The sequence below is a fragment of the Perognathus longimembris genome, chromosome 1, assembly GCF_023159225.1.
Source record: "Perognathus longimembris pacificus isolate PPM17 chromosome 1, ASM2315922v1, whole genome shotgun sequence".
NCBI lineage: Eukaryota > Metazoa > Chordata > Mammalia > Rodentia > Heteromyidae > Perognathus > Perognathus longimembris.
Genome location: NC_063161.1, coordinates 157,721,615 through 157,740,311, shown reverse-complemented (window position 1 = coordinate 157,740,311; position 18,697 = coordinate 157,721,615). Strand labels below are relative to the sequence as shown.

The window sequence follows — 18,697 nt, the reverse complement described above, 5'->3', positions numbered from 1 at the left end:
TCCGAGGGGAGGGGACCGGGCGCATGCAGGGGACAGCAGCGGGGAAGAGCCGGGGGCAACGTTTACCCCTGGGTCAGCAGGAGGGGGCAGGATCCCCCGCATCTGCCCCCTGCTGCCAAGGCGGCGGCCAAATGCCCCCTATTTGTCCTTGGAAAAAAAAAAAGATGCCACCCCTTCCCCCACCCAGAGGAGGGCAGAGGGCGGGGGGGGGGGGGGGGAAGGCGGCCGCTGTACATGCGCCATTCCCAGACCCCACCCCTCTCTCCTCTAAATAGCAAAAGTGTCTAGGGAGGGAGGTGGGGGAAAGGGAGAGGAAAAATGTTTTTGGCTTTATGGCCACTGCAGGCCACCGTCCTCCCAAGCAAGGTGGGCAGGTGGGTCAGAATGCACACATGTAAACCGGAGGCCCCCCCACATCCTGGGAGCTTCAGACACAGGAGGCAGCAGCAACAGTTAACAACCAATAAATAAACGATATCAGTTATATATGAATATAAAAAAAAAAAAACCTCACTTTCCCCCCAGGAAAAGCACAATACTGTCGTCACCAAAAATAATTCTCCTCTTGAACCATCCTAACCACGTCTGTGGGCACGCCGCTGAAGGATGGACTGAGAGAAAGAGTGACAACCGGGCTGCCGCAGCTCCGGCCATCGCCGCAAGAGCCCAGGCAGCAGCAGCAGCAGCAGCAGAGTCCTCTGAGTCCCCAAAGCTTTCTTTCTCCTCAGTGGTCAGAATCTTCCAGAACAGGAAGGTAGTTTTGTTTTGTTCTCTTTTAAAATATCCATTTGAAATAAGAAAAAAAAAACAAAACAAAAAAGCGCGCGCGTGTAGGACGGCAGGAGGCGGGAGGAGCGGCCACCTCCTCGGTTCTGCAGAGGGCTGGAGGCTTTCCTGCTGCGGTGTGTCCGGTCCAGACGAGCGGAGGTTGTTAGCAATGGGAGCCGGCGGCTTCGGGTGGCAGGTGGGTGCGGGGAGGAGGGCGGGTGGGTGCGGGGGGGGGGGGCCGGTTGGCAGAGACGGCCTCGTGGCGTGGGAGGAGTCGGTTCCCAGGCGTCTGCGGGAGACAGTGGGGGGGGGGGTGGGGAGAGGAGGTCAGGGCTGCCGGAGGGCCCGGCGAGGTCATGGTTAAGTGTGTGCTCGAACTCGGGGCCTGGTGCTGTTCCTGAGCTTTCTGGGGGGGTCCCACGGACTTCCCTGCCTGGGCTGGCTTCGAACCCCACGAGTAGCTGGGATGATAGGCATGAGCCACCGGTGCCCTGCCGTGGTGGTGAATCTGAACTAGCGGTGGATCACCTAGAGACGGGCCAGGCGCCCAGGCAGCATTGGACCTCAAGGATGGTTTGATCCCTCCCTGACAGGCAGGAGGAGGAGCCTGGCAGGAGGAAGTGGGTCCTGGGGGCGGGTCCTGGGGGTTCCATTGGCCCTGGCTCTTCCTGTGTCTCTCGTCTACTTCCTGTGAGCCACTCCGCTGGGCCCTCCCCCCCCTCCGCAGGGACAGAGGCAGAGAGCGAAACGGGAGGCCTATCTTGTCATCGCTAGGAGGGAGGATTTTGAACGTGACCCACACGAAGAAATGGCCGCCGTTTGGGGGGGAAGGCAGACGGGCAGCTGCAGCCCCGATCTGATCGTGGTATTTCTTACACTGGTAGTGAAACGTCCGGCCTTACCCGTCACGACACAGAAGGAAATGTGGATTCGAAACTCAAAGACGGGGGCTGGGAATGTAGCTAAGGCCCTGGGTTCGATTCCCCAACACCACATATATACAAAAAGGCCAGAAGTGGCGCTGCGGCTCAAGTGGCAGAGTGCTAGCCTTGAGCCAAAGAAACGCAGGGACCGTGCTCAGGTCCTGAGTTCAAGCCCCAGGACTGGCAGAAAATAAATAAGTAAATAAGCGGACTCTGGGTCCCTGGATAAGTTGACAATACATACAGTCATTTATCTACGTTAGGAGCCCTGGACGGGGTGTAGGAAAAGTCCTGCAGGGGTGGGGGGTGGGGCCATCCCCCACCCCCTCCCCCCGGAAAGCTCAGCCATGGCAATCACGTGACTCGGGACTCAGAAAGAGAGGACCGAGTTCCACGGGGAACCCGGGGCTGGGCCCGGAGTTTGGCGAAGACAGAAAGCAGAGAATTACGTATAAACACAGAAGGGCCGTGCAGGAAGCGGGGGAGTGGAGGGGGGCATGGAGGCGGGGCCTCTGGTCTAAGCACTTTAGAGCCCGGATGAAAATGGAGTCGGGGTCTTCAGTCCGGGAAGCCCGACTTTCATTCAGGCCTCTGGGCCAAATGTGGGCGTAGAAAGATGAACTCGGGGGGCCTGGAGCTGGAGCTGGGTGGTGGGGTGCACACTCCGCGGGCCCCCGCCACGCAGGCGCCCGGCTGACCGTCCTGGGTGGACGGGGGGGAGGGGGGGCTCTCCCCCGGGCCCCGGGGCTCCCGCACTCACCCCGGCGCAGGCCTGCACTATACCAGCCCGTCGTACAGCGACAGCGCCTGCACGATGGAGGGGTCCGCCTTGGAGCCTTCTTGGAACTCCTGCAGCGTCAGCTTCCCGTCGGCGTTCTGTAAGGTGGGGGGGGGCAGCTGAGCGGGGGCCCGGAAACCCCATCCCCGTCACTCTCTCCCGTGGTCAGCCCCCCGGGCACTAGGAGCCGCACACGTTTCTCTGGGTGCATTGTGGGGGGGGGGGGGCACTGACCGCACCCAGTGGTCCCCAGGGATCCCAGGCCCGGGTCGGGGTCACCAAGGAGCTTTCAGTGGGTCTCCTGGGGGAGGGGGCGGCTCCGGTCAGGATCTCCTCCCACGTCCCTGAACCCCAAGAGGCCAGGGAATGACGGGGTTCCTAGCTAGGGTGTCTTAAAGCCTTTTGGGGGCTCTGCCTATGTCCACCCAGCGTGCGTGGAAGCCCCGGGTCCCGGTGATCTGCACTCTAGTCGCAGGCGCGGGACTTCGGGTCTCCGCACCACTGGGATCTCAAAGTTCAACTTTAGACGGTTCTGCTAGCCAGGGAGGGTAGAGGCAGGGTTAGGAGAGTGAGTTTGAGGCCCTTCAGGCAAAATGATCAAGGCAAATGATCACAAACAAAATGCAAATCAAGCCGGGCACCGCCGGCTCCCGCCTGTCATCCTGACTACCCAGGAGGCTGAGACCTCGGGATGGTGGTTCAAAGCCAACCCAGGCAGGAAAGTCCGTGAGACTCTCATCTCCGATGAACCGCCAGAAAACCGGAAGCGGCGCCGTGGCTCCAGAGGCAGAGCGCGAGCCTTGAGCTGAAGAGCGCAGGGATGGCGCCCAGGCCCCGAGTTCAAGCCCCACAATGGACAACAACAACAAAAAGCAAGTCAAAATGCTGGGGGTGGGAGGCAGCCGAAGGGGCCCAAAGAGTGCTGGGTTCCAGCCCCAGTACTGGCGGAACGGAGAGAAAAAGAGGTTCCTTAACCCGGGGTCCATGAGCTCCAGGAAAAGGGGGTCCTTCTTGCCCCTCCTCCTTCCAGTGGGAAGGAGTATTGCCGCACATATCTAGCTCCATCCCCAAATATGTAGCCTCCCTTTTCTTAGGCAGGGTGTGGCGGGGGGGGGGGGGTAGGGGGCGTCAGTGAGATGAGATCTTGTGATGGGATCTCCCGGAGAGGAGGGTGCCTGCTGCCCCCCCCCAACTCCCTCCCCTCAGGACCAGCCCTCCCCCCCACCCCCCTCACCTTGTCCATCATGGCGAAGATCCGGTCCACCCTCTTCTCCGGTGTGTTCTCCTCCTCTGGGAGCTCCACGGTGTTTCCCTGCCGGGGGACCACGGGGCTGGGCCGGAGCTCCACCCCACTCCCTGCCCAGCCCCCGCGTCCACCCAGCCGCCCGGGCCGCCCCCCCACGCCGCCCCCCCCACGCTCACCACCATCTGGTAAATGGCGTCCACGATGTCCAGCATCTCATTCCTGGTGATGTAGCCGTCGTTGTCCAAGTCATAGAGCTTGAAGGCCCCTGTGGGCAGCCAGCGCGGGGGTGACCCGGACGCCTAGGCCCGGCTCCCCCTCCCCCCCTCCCCACGGCAGCCGGAAGTGGGAGTCCACCTGCACACACCAGGACAAGGGAAAGCCAAACGCGGACGGTGGGCAGGGGGCGGGGGGCCAGGGGGGACGGGGAGCCAGTAATCCCAGCATCCTGGGCAGGAGAATTGTAAGTTCAAGGCCAGCCTCAGCTCTCTAGTGAGACCCTCTCAAAAGTAAAAAGAATGGGAAATCGGCTTTAAAAAGCCCACACCAAAACCAAAACAAGGGCTGGGGAGCCACAGTGGAGACCGGCACTCGCCTAGCCTGCAAACCCGGCCCGGGCAGCTCGGGCCTATAATCCTAGCTGCTTAGGAGGCTGAGATGGGAGGATTGTGGTTCAAGGCCAGCCTGGCCAAAAAGAAGAAAAAGTCTGTGGAACCATCTCCAAGTGACCACCAAAAAGCTGGGAGCAGAGCCGTGGCTCAAGCGGTGGAGCACCAGCCTTGACTGAAAAGGCCATGCGTCTCGGAGTTCAAGCCCCAGTATTGGCACAGTAAAGAAAAAGGTGGGGGGGATCCAACACCGAGCTGATCCCGGGAGGCCTCTGCTCCGCGTCCGTGCCTGCCTGTGCCCCCCCCCCCCCCCGCACTGAGGGAGCCCTGCGCCCTGGGGCGCTGCCCGCCTGCCCGAAGCCACGTGGGGCGGGGGAGGGGCCCTGGCCTCCACAGGCAAACCCCCACGTGCTAGCGGTGGCCAGTGCGGCCGAGCTGCCCCCCGGCAGGACTTACACCTCAGCTTCTCGTCCAGGGTCCCCCTGGAGGTCACCGACAGCGCCTGGATGAACTCGGAGAACTCGATCCGCCCGTCCTGGGGAGACAGGGCGGGGGGGGGGGGGGGGGGCGGCGCTGGGACCCGGTCCAGCTGGGCCTCGAAGGGGGGGGGCAGCCAGCGGCTGGCTCAGGCAGGGGGCAGGAAAGAGGGGGAGGGGAGGCTCAGGAGGGGGAGGACGGGTGAGGCTGGGAGGCGGACACCACCGCTGCTGCTGGAGAAAGGGCCGGAAGTCCCTGGGGCCGGGGCGTGGCCAGGGGCGTGGCCCGGCAGGGGTGGGCACGTGGGCGTGGCGTCTCTGCGGCAGTTCCCTGTGGGGGAGGGAGGGGCCCACCCACTGGGCCCACCCTTACCCCTCCCCCCCCCCCAGCTCACCTTGTTTTCATCAAAGACGTTGAAAACGAAGGTGGCGAACTTGGTGGGGTCCCCGAAGGGGAAGAACTGCTTGTAGATCTTCTGGAAGCCCGCGGCGTCCAGCTGCCCGCTGGGGCAGTCCTTGATGAAGCCCTTGTACCTGGGGAGGGCAGAGGGGCCGTCACCCGCCGTCAGCGCCCACCGCAGCCCCCCATGGCGGCCCGGCACAACACTGGCTCCGTGGCCTTGGGCGGGTGACTCCACCTCTCTGAGCCTGGCTGTCACACAGGCCGTCACCAAGCCCAGCCTGGGGCTCCCGCCTGTAATCTCCGCCACTCGGGAGGAGGCTGAGGTCTGAGGATCGCGGTTCAAAGCCAGCCTGGGCGAGAAAGTCTAAGAGAGGCTTTCCTCCAATCCACCACAAAAAGCCACAAGTGGCGCTGTGGCTCAAGTGGTAGAGCACCAGCCTTGAGCACAAAGAGGCTCAGAGACAGTGCCCAGGCCCTGAGTTCAAGCCCCATCAGATTCTGGGGAGCCCTTGGAGTCAGTCCCTGAGATGGGGGATGGGGGCTAGGGGGGGAGGGAGGAGACTGAAGCTGTGCTCTTGAAAGAAGCCCTGGATCCCCCCAGTCCCTCTGGGAGCACCTCCTGAGTGGCTCAGGCCACCGACGGGGTGAGCTCCAGTTTCTGCATCCACAAAAAGCAATGCCGTTAACATCCATCTTGTTGGAACGGGGTGACATGGTGCCTGTAACCCCAGGAAAGTCCCCACCCAGCTACTAGGCAGGGGGCGTGGCTGGCAGGCCGAGATCTAGACAGGAGACCCAGGGCCTGGCTTCCGCCTGGTACTGCAATCAAACCACCGGCATCACCTCCGGTCGAGCAAGGCCAAGTGTGTGTTGCTTGACACCAACACAAGGAGGGGGGAGGGGGCAGTGACCTCTGTCCTCTCCCGTCCTCTCCCCCCTGTCCCTTCTCTTCCTTGGTGACCACCCCAGAAAGTCAGAGACGTGCTATCCTGAGCACTGGACAAGACCCCCACCAGCCCAAGCCCACTGAGGCCACCAGAGGCCTCCGTGACAGCCCTGCATCTCCTGTCCCCTGCCCAGCCAGACTCCCCCCGGCCTCTGCCAGCTCCTGGGGCTGCAAGCGGGGGGCATAGTGGGGGGAGGGGGACACAGTAGGGGGAGGGGCCCTGACCCCAGGCCTGTGGCTTTCGGCCCCTCCCGCAGCAGAAAGCAGGCCCAGACCGAGCTCGGGCCCTCAGAGCTGCCTCTTCCTCGAGGCTGGGGACAAAGCCTGGCTCAGGCTTCCAGGGCCCCAGGCCAGGGTAGGGGGTAGGGGGGGGGAGTGTGTACCTGGTGCTGCCACCCTGCTCTCACCAGACAGACCCCTGTGGGAGACAGAGAGCAGGGTGTCCCCACCACTGCTCCAACTTCCAAGCATGGCGTGCGCCACGCCAGGGACCCACAAAGGTTTGGAAACGATAAAGACCAGTCACGGTGTGAGGTGAACCCGGGCAAAGTTAGCAAGGCCCCATCCCAACAAGCAAGCCAGGCCTGGTGTGTGGGTCTGTAGTCCCAGCGACGGTGGGAGTCTAGGTAGGGTGATTGATTAAGGTTTGAAGCCAACTCTGTGCAAAAAGGTGACACCTTGCCTGAAAAGTGTCGGCGACGTGGCTCAAGTGGTAGAACACCTGCCCGGCGAGGGCAAGTCCTGAGTTCTAATTCAGTTGCTACCCACTCCCCCCCCTCAATGGGCCCGGCCCAGGCTGGTGAGGCCCTGCGTCCACTCTCCAGTACAGCAACCGAGACAAGCAAGCAAGAGAAGCCAATCAAACCCAAGAAGCCTAAGGACAGAAGAGACCAGAGCTCCCTGGGGCTCATCCCCAGGAGGGAGGGGCACCAACCGGGCAGCCGGGAAGGGGGGGGGGCTGCAGTGCCCCCTCCCAGCGAAGCCCCGCCCTGTCCCTGAGGCCCCGCCCCACCAGCAGGGAGCCCACAGGCCGCGCCCACCACCGCCCCACCCACTCGCCCCTCCTAGCCCAGCTCCACCCCCAAGCCCTTTACCCAGAAGCCCGGGTGGCCAGTTCGGTCCTCACCGCCCTCCCTGTCCTCCTCCGGCCTCCACCCGCGCCTGCTCCGCCCGCTGGGCTGGAAGTGCCAGGCCACGCCTCTCGCGGCCATTCCCCACGCACCAGCCCCCCCCCGCCCCCCCCCCGGCGTCCTGGCTACCGGCCACCTACTCCAGCAGTCCTGGGGGGGGGGGCCCACGCTTTCCCGATGACGTTAGCAAGGGTCATGCCACGTACCCCGGATCTGAGGCCCAGGGGCCACCCCTGCTCCTGAGCCCCCCCCACCCCGCCCTGCCCCGGGCCCCTCGGTGCTGCGATTCCCGCTGTGACAGCCCCCCAGCCCCTCAGGTGGCCCCGAGCACGGCCCTCAGCGAGCACAACCCCAGGCCGCCTCTCCTCATCCCGGGACAGGATCCACGGAACAGGGTCCCCCAGAGCCCTCCGCCCTAGGATGACGGCCAACAAAACCACTTGGGTACACGTATAAGACGCGGAGGCGCAGAGAGGGAGAGACGGGCTCAAGGTCACACAGCAAGTGAGCCTCGGGCCGGGGGGGCGGGGACGGGGGGGGGCTCCAGCCTCCTGGCCTCCCCGGGGGGAAGACACGCTGCACCACCCCCATTCAGCTGTACCCAAACATTATGTAACACGCTGCTGCTTGTCATCCCGAGCTGGAGGCGGGCACCTGCCCAGGCTGGAGGGGAGGGGTGGGGGAGGGGGGCGTCCTGGCACTACAGAGGCCCCCAGGCCTTCGGCGCCCCCTGACCTGTGCCCTGAGGCCAGGGCGGCAGCCTGGGACCCCTAGAAAGCTGCGGGCACCCTGGGCGGGCGCGCGGCCCAACCCGGCCCACGGCAGCCATCGGGCAACAGATCAGATTCCGCCCAGGAGCTTAGCCCCAGGAAGCCGGGGAGATGGAGACCAGGCGCCCGCCCCTCCCCGCCCTCTCTCCCCATCACCCCCCCCCCCACCCCCCGCCCAGGTCAGATTCCCACCGGCCCAGCCTCCCCCAGCCTCCGCCTCGGAGCCCACTGTACAGACGGGGAAACTGAGGCTGGGAAGGCTGCCCCACCCAGCCCAGGCCTGCGTGCGGCGACTTCCTGGGCTTGGCCCACACTTCCTGCGCCTGCAGCAGGCTGTCCCTGGCACACCTCTCCGGGCTGGGCTCCCTCCGCGCCCTCTGGCAGCATCTCCGGGGTGGCAGCTGCGCCCGGGGCCGGGAGCGCCCTGTCCTGCTCTCGGCCTTCTCCGTGCACACCACAGAGCAAAGCTGCTGGCCAGCCAGGATGGAGCTGGGATTGGGGGGAGGGGGTCCCCTTCTTCCGGCTTGTCTCTGCACCCCTGGAGCCACCAGTGGGGACCTGAAGCCGCCCCCCCACCTAGGGGCCTTCTTTTTAGCTCTTTCTGGCAGCGTCGCTGGATTCTGCACCCCAAGTGCAAGGGCCAGGAGACCCAGCTTAGGCTGGAGCGCCGGTAGGAGAGCAACCTCCGGTAGCCGCAGGCTCACTGCACACGGGGCCCGGGCGGGGAGTGTGGGCAGGCCCTCGGTGCCCTGCCGGGGGGCGCACGACCTCCGTGGGTCCCCTGTGGGAAGGAGGGGGAGGGCCCCCCGATTGTCCCCATATGCGAACCGCCCTGGCCTGCAAGGGCTTCCTAGCGCTGACCCCTGTCCTGCCCCGGGCACTTCCGGGCCACTCTCCCTTAGTGCCTCGGGCCGCGGGTGACCACGGGGCCTCCCGCCCCTTCTCCCAACGTCCCAGCAGCGGCAGTCCAGTGAGCCCCCCACCCCTGGAAACTCCACCTACGGTCCCCCCTCCACCGTGACGCCCTAGCCGGGTGGCTGTTCTCCAGGGCGCACGGGGGACTGAGCCTGTCCCCACACGGCCTGGGCCTCGAGTGTGCACAGAACCCCCGCTCCTGGCCCATGTGCCCCTCGGTGCCAAGCATAATTTGCCAGCTGCTCTGTGCCCGCGGAAGGCAGGAAATAGCTGCCGGCTGGACAGACGCTAATGCGTCACGCGGCTGCACCCAGGCACCGGGCCGCGAGGGGCTGAGCCCCCCCCCCCCCGTGGCCAGGACGAGCCCCCTCCTCTCCCTTCCTCACGCCGGCAGCCTGGCAGCTCGCCCTGAGCAGAACACCAGCAGGTCTGAGCCCCAGAACCCTGGGCCATGGAGGAGGAGCGCGCAGGGCCCTGATCTCTCTCTCTCTCTCTCTCACACACACACACACACACACACACACGTGTGGGCACACACACACACGCACGTGTAGATCTGTACACACAGGCCCCAGAGCTGTGTGGCCCAAGCAAGCCGCTACAACCTCTCTGAGCTCACTCCTCCGCAGACGCGGGCATGCCTTGGCGGTCGCGGGGTGCTGCTGGTGGCAGGGCAGGGCGGGCCACCTGCCCCCAGGGAGCCCGGGAGGAGGGGACCGCCCCCTCCCCAGCTGGCCCCGTGCGTCCGCCCACGGCTTCTGTTGCAATGCTGCTGCGGGGAGATGTGGTTGCAACACAAATAATAAAGCAATTAAGACGAGCGGGGGCAGTGGAAAACACAGGAGGGAACAAGTCCCCCAACACACCTGCCCACCCTGCCCACCCCACCTCCTTCTCCAAGCTCTGCCTCCGCCTCTCCAGGGGGCAATGAACCCCCCCACCGCCTCCAGGCCCCCGGAAGATGGGTGGGCGTGGCCTGGGTGAGGGCGAGGTCAGAGGCCGGAGGCACCTGAGGGCCAGGTAAGAGCTGGGCCCCATCCTGAATGTAGTGGGGGGCCATGAAGGGGCCACAAAGGGCGTGCAGCCCACCCAGCCCCATCCCCAAGTGAGGGGAGTAAGAGGCAGGGAGCCGGGGGGGTCAGGGATCTCAGCCCTGCGGGGATGTCCTCACCCAGATGGGAGGCGAGGAGGGATGGGCGGCAGAAGAGGAGCTGCCACCGTGGTAAAGGAGAGGGAGGGAGGGGAGGAGGGAGGAAGGGAGGGAAAGACAGAGAGCGAGAGCGGACACGGTGGCTCAAGCGTGGATTCCCAGCTACTCAGGAGACTGAGATCCGAGGATCGAGGTTCAAGGCCAGCCCAGGGGAAGAATTTCATGGGACCCAAACTCAACAGAGATGGCTGGCTATGGGGCCACTGCTGTCATCCAGCGATGGTGAGAAGAATAACAGAAATAAACGCAAGTGCAGTCCAGGCGGGTTGGGGCGGGGGGGGGTTCTTACTGCAGAAATAATCAAAGCAAGAAGGATGTGACTCAAAGGGTAGAGCTACTGCCGAGCTAGTTTTAAGTCCCAAGTTCAAATGCTAGTGTTGGAGAGAGACACAGAGACAGAGGGAGGGAGGGAGGGAGGGAGGGAAGGAAGGAGGGAGGGAGGGAGGACGACCAGGGTCTTGTCAGTGGGGAGAATAGCCCGGCGCCCTGGCATTCCCCCCTCGGAGCCTTGGCGACCCTCCCCTCCTCTTCTCCCAGGCAGAGGTTGGCACTGGTCGATAACCCCAGCTGCTGGTGCCCCCCCAGAATTTGTCAGAACGGGATCCAAGAGCACAGAGGGGCCTTCTGGGGTGCTCGGCGCACTGGCTTCCTGCGCAAAGGTCGGGGGACAGTGGGGGCCGGTGGCTAGCCCCTAACGCAACAGTTCCGTGGGACAGCTTTGTGCTACCGAGGGTTTCGGTCAGATGAGCAATCAGCTCCGGTCAGCGATCACGACTGATGTCTGCTACGGACCCGGGAGGGGAGAGAGGCCGGGAGACACCACGCTTCACTCAGGTCCTGCAGAGCCCTCGGGGCGGGGTGGGGGGTGACCCAACCAGAACGTCACAGCAGAGTGGGCGCGGGTGACGTGGACCGTCCCCTGCTCTCAAAGGTACCGCCAAAATGAAATAAAGCAGAGCCCCTGGCCCTTCCTGGAGGAAAAGGCTCACTTCAGGAGCTCTTTAAGGACAACCCCGCCGGGGTGAGGAGCATCACAAGCCGGGGTCCCAGACCAGGAGCAGGGGCCTCCCAGGGCCTCCGCCACTCATGGCCACCCGGGGGGGAGGGGGGTCCTCATGGAGACACAGCCGAGCAGAGGTCAAGCCAGGGGGCGGAGGTGACAGAGGTGAGGGAGGAGGCTCCAGGCCTGGAGCAGAGGCTGGAGGAACTGCACAGATGGAGGTGAGTTCTGGGAGCCGCAGGGGTTCGGCTGGCTGGGAGCAGGGCAAAGGGCGGAGAAGCCCCCCCACCCCCACCCGCAGAGGGCCAGAGGGTCAAACTGAACTGGACTGGGTGGGGGTTGTGACACATAATCACGCCAGGGTGAGAACTTCACCCCTGTGCAGACTCCTGGCAAAGCCGGGGTTTCGCTGTAAGGCGTCTGCTGGCCGCGGTGGGGATTGGGGGATTCACACAGAGCCCCGAAGGGGGCAGCTTAGGCCCAGCCCTGGGGCGGAGGAGCCCAGGCGGCTCAGGAAGGAAGGCTGGCTAGCCATCCCGGGAGGAAGGGGCTGCAAGGGCCAGGGCTCAGGTATTTCTGGAAGATTTCTTGGAGAAGGTGGGGGAGGAGGAAATGCACGCCGTGAGCAGGTCCAGGGATGGGGGTGGGGGGCCTCTGCTATCCCTGACCTCCGTACCCCTGCCAGGGCTCAGCCAGCTCACCCAGAGCCCCAGGAAGAGCAGCAGAGGTTGGCAGGCCGGCTCCAGCTCTGCCCTTCTGCAGCGCAGGCTGACGTGGGGGTGTTAGGAGCAGCCTCGGAAGGAGCCGGGCCTGTCCCCCACACACTAGAAGGCCTCACCTTCTCACCCCCCCCCCCCCCCCCCAGCTCCGACCACCCTGCAGGGGCGTCTTGCCATCAGCTCCACCAGCACAGCGGCAGACACGATGCCATCTCCCACCCTCAGGCCCGGGGCAGACATCACTAATCTATCCAGACCTCACTAATCCCTCACTGTTACACTTCCACTGCTCCAAGACCTACGCCCCAGACTCCATCCTTAACACGGCATCCAGGGCAGCCACTGCAGACTGCTCAGAGCTGGCATCAAGTAGAACCCCACATGTCACCCTTACTCTAGGGTATTCCATCATTTTGGGGTGAATGAGGGCAGGGTGGGGTGGCTCCTAGCTACTCAGGAGGCTGAGATCTGAGGATCAAGGTTTGGAGTCAGCCAGGGCAGACACATCTACAAGACTCTTATCCCAATCAGCAAAAAGCTAGAAGTAGAGGTATGGTTCAAGTGGTAGAACACCAGCCTTGAGAAAAAAAAAAGGGGGGAGAGAGCGGGGCTGGGAATGTGACTTAGTGGTAGAGTCTTGTCTAGCACGCATGAAGCCCTGGGTTCGACTCCTCAGCACCACATACACTGAAAAAGCCAGAAGGGGCGCTGTGGCTCAAGAGGTAGAGTGTTAGCTTTGAGCAAAAGGAAGCCAGGGACAGTGCTCAGGCTCTGAGTTCAAGCCCCAGGACTGATGAGAGAGAGAGAGGGGGGGGGGAAGGGAGGAATGGAAGGAAGGAAGGAAAGAAGGAAGGAAGGAAGGAAGGAAAGAAGGAAGGAAGAAAGGAGCACATAAGGCCTAAGTTCAAATCCTGATACTGGCAGGAAAAAAAAAAAAGAGTGGATCTCGGGGGGCCCCAGGGCTGTGCAGTCCCGCCCACCCTCCCTCCCACACCCGCCCAGGAGTGAGGGCGCAGCCGCTACTCACCACTGCTGGACCTCCTTCTCGGTGACTGCAAGAGAAAAGACAGGCAGTGTTTAGCTGGGGGTCCCGGGGGTGCGGGCTCCCTGGGGGCCCCCTCCCTCCCTCCCCCCCCCCCGCCAGGTACCAATCTGCAGGAAGTGGAGCCTGGTCAACGGTCTCAGCTGGGCTCCCTGCCCCGGGGCCCTGATGGAGCCTGACACCCTCCCAGCTCACCCGGGCACCCTATGCCAGCCCCGGGCAAGCCCCTCCCGGCCCAGCAGCCCCCCCAGCCCCCTTGGGGGACATTCCAAGCTCTCCCCTGGGAAGGATGTGGCGGGAGCCACACAGAAGAGTCGTGAGAATGGCAGACGCTGGAGCCAAGCCCCACCGCCTCCTGTACGGGAACGCCAACTGGACGGAACGTCCTTCCTGGAGAGTCCTGAATCCGTTCAAGTTCTCTACCGACCGAGGACATCAAACCAGGTCCCAGGCCACGCTCTCCCCTTTCATGCCCCTGCCTCAGTTTCCCCACCCGCCAATCAGCCACAGGGAGCTGTCCTAATGGACATGGCGGGTTCTGGAACTCAGTAAAGCGGGAGGATGGAGTGAGCTCCCACACAGACTTGTGGGATGAAGGAATGCATGAATGATGGATGGGCAGGAAGCGGGCATGAGGTAGAGAGGTCAGGTGGAAAGATCTGGAATCTCTTCCCAGAGAACAGAAGGGCGGGCCTGTTGCGTTTCGGCTCGGCTGCCCCCAGGAGGGCAGTACTACTTGGCCCTGGCTCCAGATGGAGAAACTGAGGCCGGGAAGCAAGGATTCAGCAGAAGGGGCCTCAGAACTCTGGTCTGGGGAATCAGAGCCCCTGGGCGAGCTCCCAGAGACCTGGGCCCCCCTCCTGCCCCCAGCTAGAGGCATGACAGGGGTGGTCCCAGTTTCCTGGAAAGTCAGACCTACTGTGAAAGAATGTAAACTCTCAAGAGAAGGTTCTGCAAAAACCCCAAAAACCCAATAACCACAAAGAGCCTGTAGCCCAAAGTGTACTCCAGGGGGCATGGGGTGAGGAGGTGGGGTGGCCCGCCCAGTCCAGCTACACGGGAGACCGGCGGGGGGGCGGGGGGACCCGGGCTGACGTGGGAAAGCTGGAACTTGTCAGCGCCCAGCCCGAGCTTAGGGGCCACAGGCTCCAGGGCCAACGCCAGGCCCAGGATGGGTGCCCCAGAAAGCTCCCTCTCTCCTGCCCACCCAAGGGAGGTGAGAAGCTGCTCGACCTTGAGTGACCTTGGCAAAGGGTGGCATCACGGGGCTTACAGCAGGAGCTGAGTGGCAGGTCACTGTGGAGCTTAGGCTGGTCTCCCCGACCAGAGGGGTCCCCTGGGGTGCCGAGCTCCAAGTTCCAACCGGCCCCTGCTGGCCCTCCCCCCACAACCTCCCCCTAGATGGACCCCTCCCCCACAAGACTCCAGCAGCTTCCCCAGGGCCTCTCAGTCCTCTCCCTCCCCCACCATGTCCTCACGGGAGGGGGGAAGGGGATACGGCTGTCTCTCCCCCCCCCCCCCCCCCAGAACCCTGGGTGACCAGCAAGCAGGCACAAGGCCCCAGACGAGTCAGCGAAGCCCTACCCAGCTCCGAGCAGTGAATTGGAGGTCCCCTGGCCAGCAACCCCAACTTCCGGGAGCCTTGGAGCGGCTGGGAGGGAGAGAGGTGGGGGGACTCGGGGGGCCCAGCCAGGCAGGGAGGCTCAGGTGCAGGGCAGGCAAGCTTGTGTCCATCCTGGCCCCTGCTACCAGCCACCGTCCCAAGCCCGGGCGGAGGCCGAGCCGGGAGAGACAGGGAGACAGCCCGGAAACCCACCCAAGGTCACGGCCAAGCCCTCAGCGCCGGCCATTCCTACACCCGCCGGGAGATCCAACCTGCCAGGCCTCCCTGGGGAGTGTGTGCGCGCACACGTGCGTGCCCCTGGGTGGGACACACGCCATGCCAACGGTGGGGGCTTGAATTCAGGGCCTGCGTGCAGCCCGTGAGCTCTTTTGCTCGCAGAGCCACTCGCAGGCACTGAACCTCTCGGGACCTCGGGGTTCCCGTGCCTAGGTTAGCAGAGCCAGGGGGTGGGGTGCGAAGGGGCACAGGGCCAAGCACCCACTTCACCCCCCCAAGGGCCAGAGCCGCCCCCGCCACCGCCAGCCTGGGCTCCCGCGCCCCAGCGGCTCCTCCGCCCCTCCGCGCAGCGCCCGCTGCCAGGAGCGAACATGAGCGCCGGTCCCAGGAGCCCGGGATAAATGTTGAGTCTGATTTTCATTTCCCTAAAGCAAAATACCTCTCCTGATTGAAGCTCGCCGACTCCGACACAGTGGAACAGGCGGCGCGGGGGGGGGGGGGGGGGGGGGGGGGGGGGGGGGGGGGGAGGGGGAGGGGGGCGCTGCAGCACGGAGGATGGGACCTCCCCTCTCCCATTAGCAAAAGATCCTGGGTGGGGGGGGGGCAGAAGCACTGCCTTGGGCCTGGCCACCAGTGACCCCCAATTACTGAAGCTGGGGTCCTGTATATTCCCACGCCCTTAGTCACTGACTGGCCTCCACCAGCCTCAACCTCCAGTGCTAGGCCTCCTCTGAGAGCCACGCTCTTTGCCGGCCAGCCCCTTGTGGGCCCCTGTTCCCACCCCTCTGGATGCTCCCACCACCCCCCCCCCCGTCCCATCCCAGGTCAGGCCCCTCGTCCCGCCCTATCCAGCCCCACCCCAGCAGCAAAACAAACCCCCTTCTCCAGGCTACCTGCTAACTAGAGGGTCCCCTGCCCACCCTGGGCCCACCGCACCCCACCGCCTGCAGCTGTCAACGTCTCTGCGTCTCCTGCTGTGGCCCCCGGAACTCCCATCCCAGTGCATCACTGCGGGACCGGAAGGCCCCCCCCGCCCCCCCTCCAGGCACAGTGGCAACAGCACAGCTCCCAAAGGGACACCTGCACCCCCTCATCCCTAGAGACAAAGCCCCACCTCCACCCCTAAGAAGGCAAAACCCCTGCAGGGGCAACAGCCGGGCCTCAGTTTCCCATCTGTGAATGGAAGTGACCCCCCCTCCCTCCCCCTGGGGCGGATGTGAACCAGACAGACTGCCAGTGCCTCGCTGGGAGGCGGGGCTGGCGGGGAGGGGGGGCGCCGGGTCACTCCCACCCCCTCCCCCACCCCAGCTGGGCTTCTAGAAGCCCAGGAAGCCTGGTGCTCCCTCACAGGGGCTGGGGGGGGGGGGGGCGTGGAGTTCTGAGACCAGCTTCACCTCTTTCCCACAATGTACCACGAATGCTTGGGATGTTCGGCTCACCCCCACAGTCCCACCATGGGGCAGAGGACATGACGGCACACGCAGAAGCGGAGCGCACACGATGATTAGCACGTGCGTGCGCCAGACCCCCTCCCCCCTCCTCCCAGTTCCCTGAGTGCTACCAAGCCAGGACCCCCCTCCCCCCCCCCCCCCCCCCCCCGCTGCTGGGCTGGGCTGGCCCTGGCCAGCAACCTGGGGCTGGGGCCCCTCCCCCCCTCAGCCTCCTCCCCAGCCGCCTCCCCTCCCCCACGGGCGTGGCAGCAGCCCTTGGCCGGCGCTCCTTTCCACCCACGGCTGCGGTGCCAGCCAGCCAGCCAGCCCGGTGCTGGGCACACAGCAGTCTACAGGAAAGAGGGAGTGGGCCTGCCTGCCCCTCCCGCTGCCGTGGGGCTGAGCCCTTCGCCCCGGGACAGCATCGGGGCCCCACAAGGTCAGGCAGCAGGACCCCAAGCCCAGTCCCCCAGCTGACCCCCTCGCCCAGCCCTGGCTCACCCCGGCCCCTGGCACACAGACTCCAGCGGCCTCCCTCGGAGTCCTGGCGGCCTGTGACCCCAAGCTAGGAGAGTCCCTGGGCACGGAGGCCGCAGGACGGGGACTGAGCCCCGGCCCGGGCGGCCCAGGCTGGAGGTCCGTCCACTCCTGAGGCCTGGCTTCAGGAATGGAGCAGGTGCCCTTGCTGTGTGAACTACGGGCTGGGCGGCTCTGTGCGGCCGGCTCCGGTGCCTGCCCGCTGCCACTCTGAGCCCTGACTGGCAGAGCGAGCTACACAATCTCTGCACCAAGCGCTTTCGCATAGAGCGGGCCCGGGCCACCCTGTCCCCTCGCTGGGGTGCACCCTCTGTCTCCTGGGGCCGGCGGGGGGCGGTGCAGGTGGTGAACAGCCCAGTCCTGTGGGTCGCGCTGGGCCTTGGCGTGTTGCCCTGCCGTGCTGGTGTCAGGGGCGGGGCTAATGAAATGCCAGGACCTAAACGCAGCTGGCAGGGCCGGGCCTGGGTCAGCTGATACTAAGGCAGCAAGCTCCCAGCTCACTCAAATCCCACGTCCAGTCCCGTCTCCCTCTGGGGCTCCACTGGCTGGGCCCTCCAGGGCCGCCCGTCCAGTGATGAAGTGAGGCCCACCACGATCCCTGTCAGTGGTGGGGAGGAGGTACTGGGGGGTCAGAGGTCATGCCTAGACAGCCGCCCCAGCCAGGGCCAATGGGCTCAGCTGGTGATGGGGCCGGTCAGCACCCCCAGATGGTGGCAAGAGCTTGCTGAGCTCCTGCTACATTCGATATCAGAATGGATGATACATGATACATGGTCCACAGGGCCACCTGACACAGCCCTTCTACTGGGCACTGTGGCTCACACTGTAATCCCAGCTACTCGGGAGGCTGAGATCTGATAGCAGCCAAGCAGGAAACTCCGTGAGACTCTTATCTGCAATTAACCAGCAGCAAAGCAGTAGAGCACTATCCATCAGCAGAAAAGCTCAGAGACAGCAGCCGGGCCTCAAGTTCAAGCCCCATGGCCAACAAAATAATAATGAACAGCCGTTTTCTCAGGAGAGCCAAGTCCCCTGCCCACCTTGTTCCTGGACGGGCTGACTCATCTGTTTCTCATGCGTCCATACAATGCTCGAATGTTCACCGTTTCCTCTCTGGTTCAAGTCATCTCTCCCCTCCAGCCTCAGAATCTAAAACAGTGGGTCCCAAAGCAGGTGAACCCCACCTTCTGTCTCCCTTGAGGACCTCAGGGGACTGTGGGTATGGGGGGGGGTGTTCCTCCAGGTTGCTCTCAAAGCCAAGCACCTGCCCAGGAGTTCCCACGGCACTGAAGCCGCTGGCCTGCTCTTCAGGGAGGACCTTCCGAACTGCGTCCTTCTGTGGACCCTGAACGTCCTTGGGCAACTGAGCACAATTCCCTGGCCCTCACTTTCCTCATCTGTAAACTCCCACGCCCCCAGCGGTGGTCAGAAAGAACAAACAAGATCTTCAGCCTTCTGTTCATCCAATAATGAAGTCCCTGAGCCCCCCAACACTCATGGGCCAGACCCTGGGCTGGGTTCTGAAGGCGCAACAGCGACCCAGATGGGTCCTGGTCCTCCGAGTCGCTGATGTTTCAGCCATTCAGTTGCCACTGGGTTACAGATAAAGAAGGGTTCAGGTAGACCCCCAAATCCATCCTGAGGGGGCAGAAGGGCTCCCTGGGAGAGAATGAGAAGGTTCACCCAGAAGAAAGAACAGCCTTCCACCAGGCCCAGAGGATGGGAGCATTCTTCCAGGTGTGGCCCTTACATGTTCATCCATCCATCCATCCACTCAACCATCCATCCATCCACTCAAACCATCCTACCATCCATCCATCCACTCGACCATCATCCATCCATCCACTCGACCATCATCCATCTACACCACTCAGCCATCCACTCAAACATCCATCCATACAGCTATCCATCACCTGTCATCTATCCACACATCTACTCGACTCTCCATCCATCTATCCA

The 18,697-nt window shown here is 64.1% G+C and overlaps 1 protein-coding gene across 2 annotated transcripts in view; it reads right to left on the bottom strand.

Annotated features, from left to right (window-relative positions):
* Positions 1-468: 468 nt before the first annotated feature.
* The window catches only part of Ncs1 (neuronal calcium sensor 1), a 34,752-nt gene continuing 16,523 nt past the window's right edge, over positions 469-18,697 (bottom strand). Inside the window, exons 2-8 of one of the 2 annotated variants that reach the window (XM_048344987.1) lie at positions 12,917-12,941; positions 5,192-5,330; positions 4,777-4,855; positions 3,892-3,980; positions 3,704-3,781; positions 2,466-2,567; positions 469-1,058 (exon numbers count right to left, since the gene is read on the bottom strand). In XM_048344987.1, the coding sequence (XP_048200944.1) occupies positions 2,469-2,567; positions 3,704-3,781; positions 3,892-3,980; positions 4,777-4,855; positions 5,192-5,330; positions 12,917-12,941 (509 nt within the window). In that variant the 3' untranslated portion in view covers positions 469-1,058; positions 2,466-2,468. Of the gene's footprint in view, positions 1,059-2,451; positions 2,568-3,703; positions 3,782-3,891; positions 3,981-4,776; positions 4,856-5,191; positions 5,331-12,916; positions 12,942-18,697 lie in introns of both variants that reach the window. The other variant, XM_048344977.1, reaches the window with a different exon arrangement.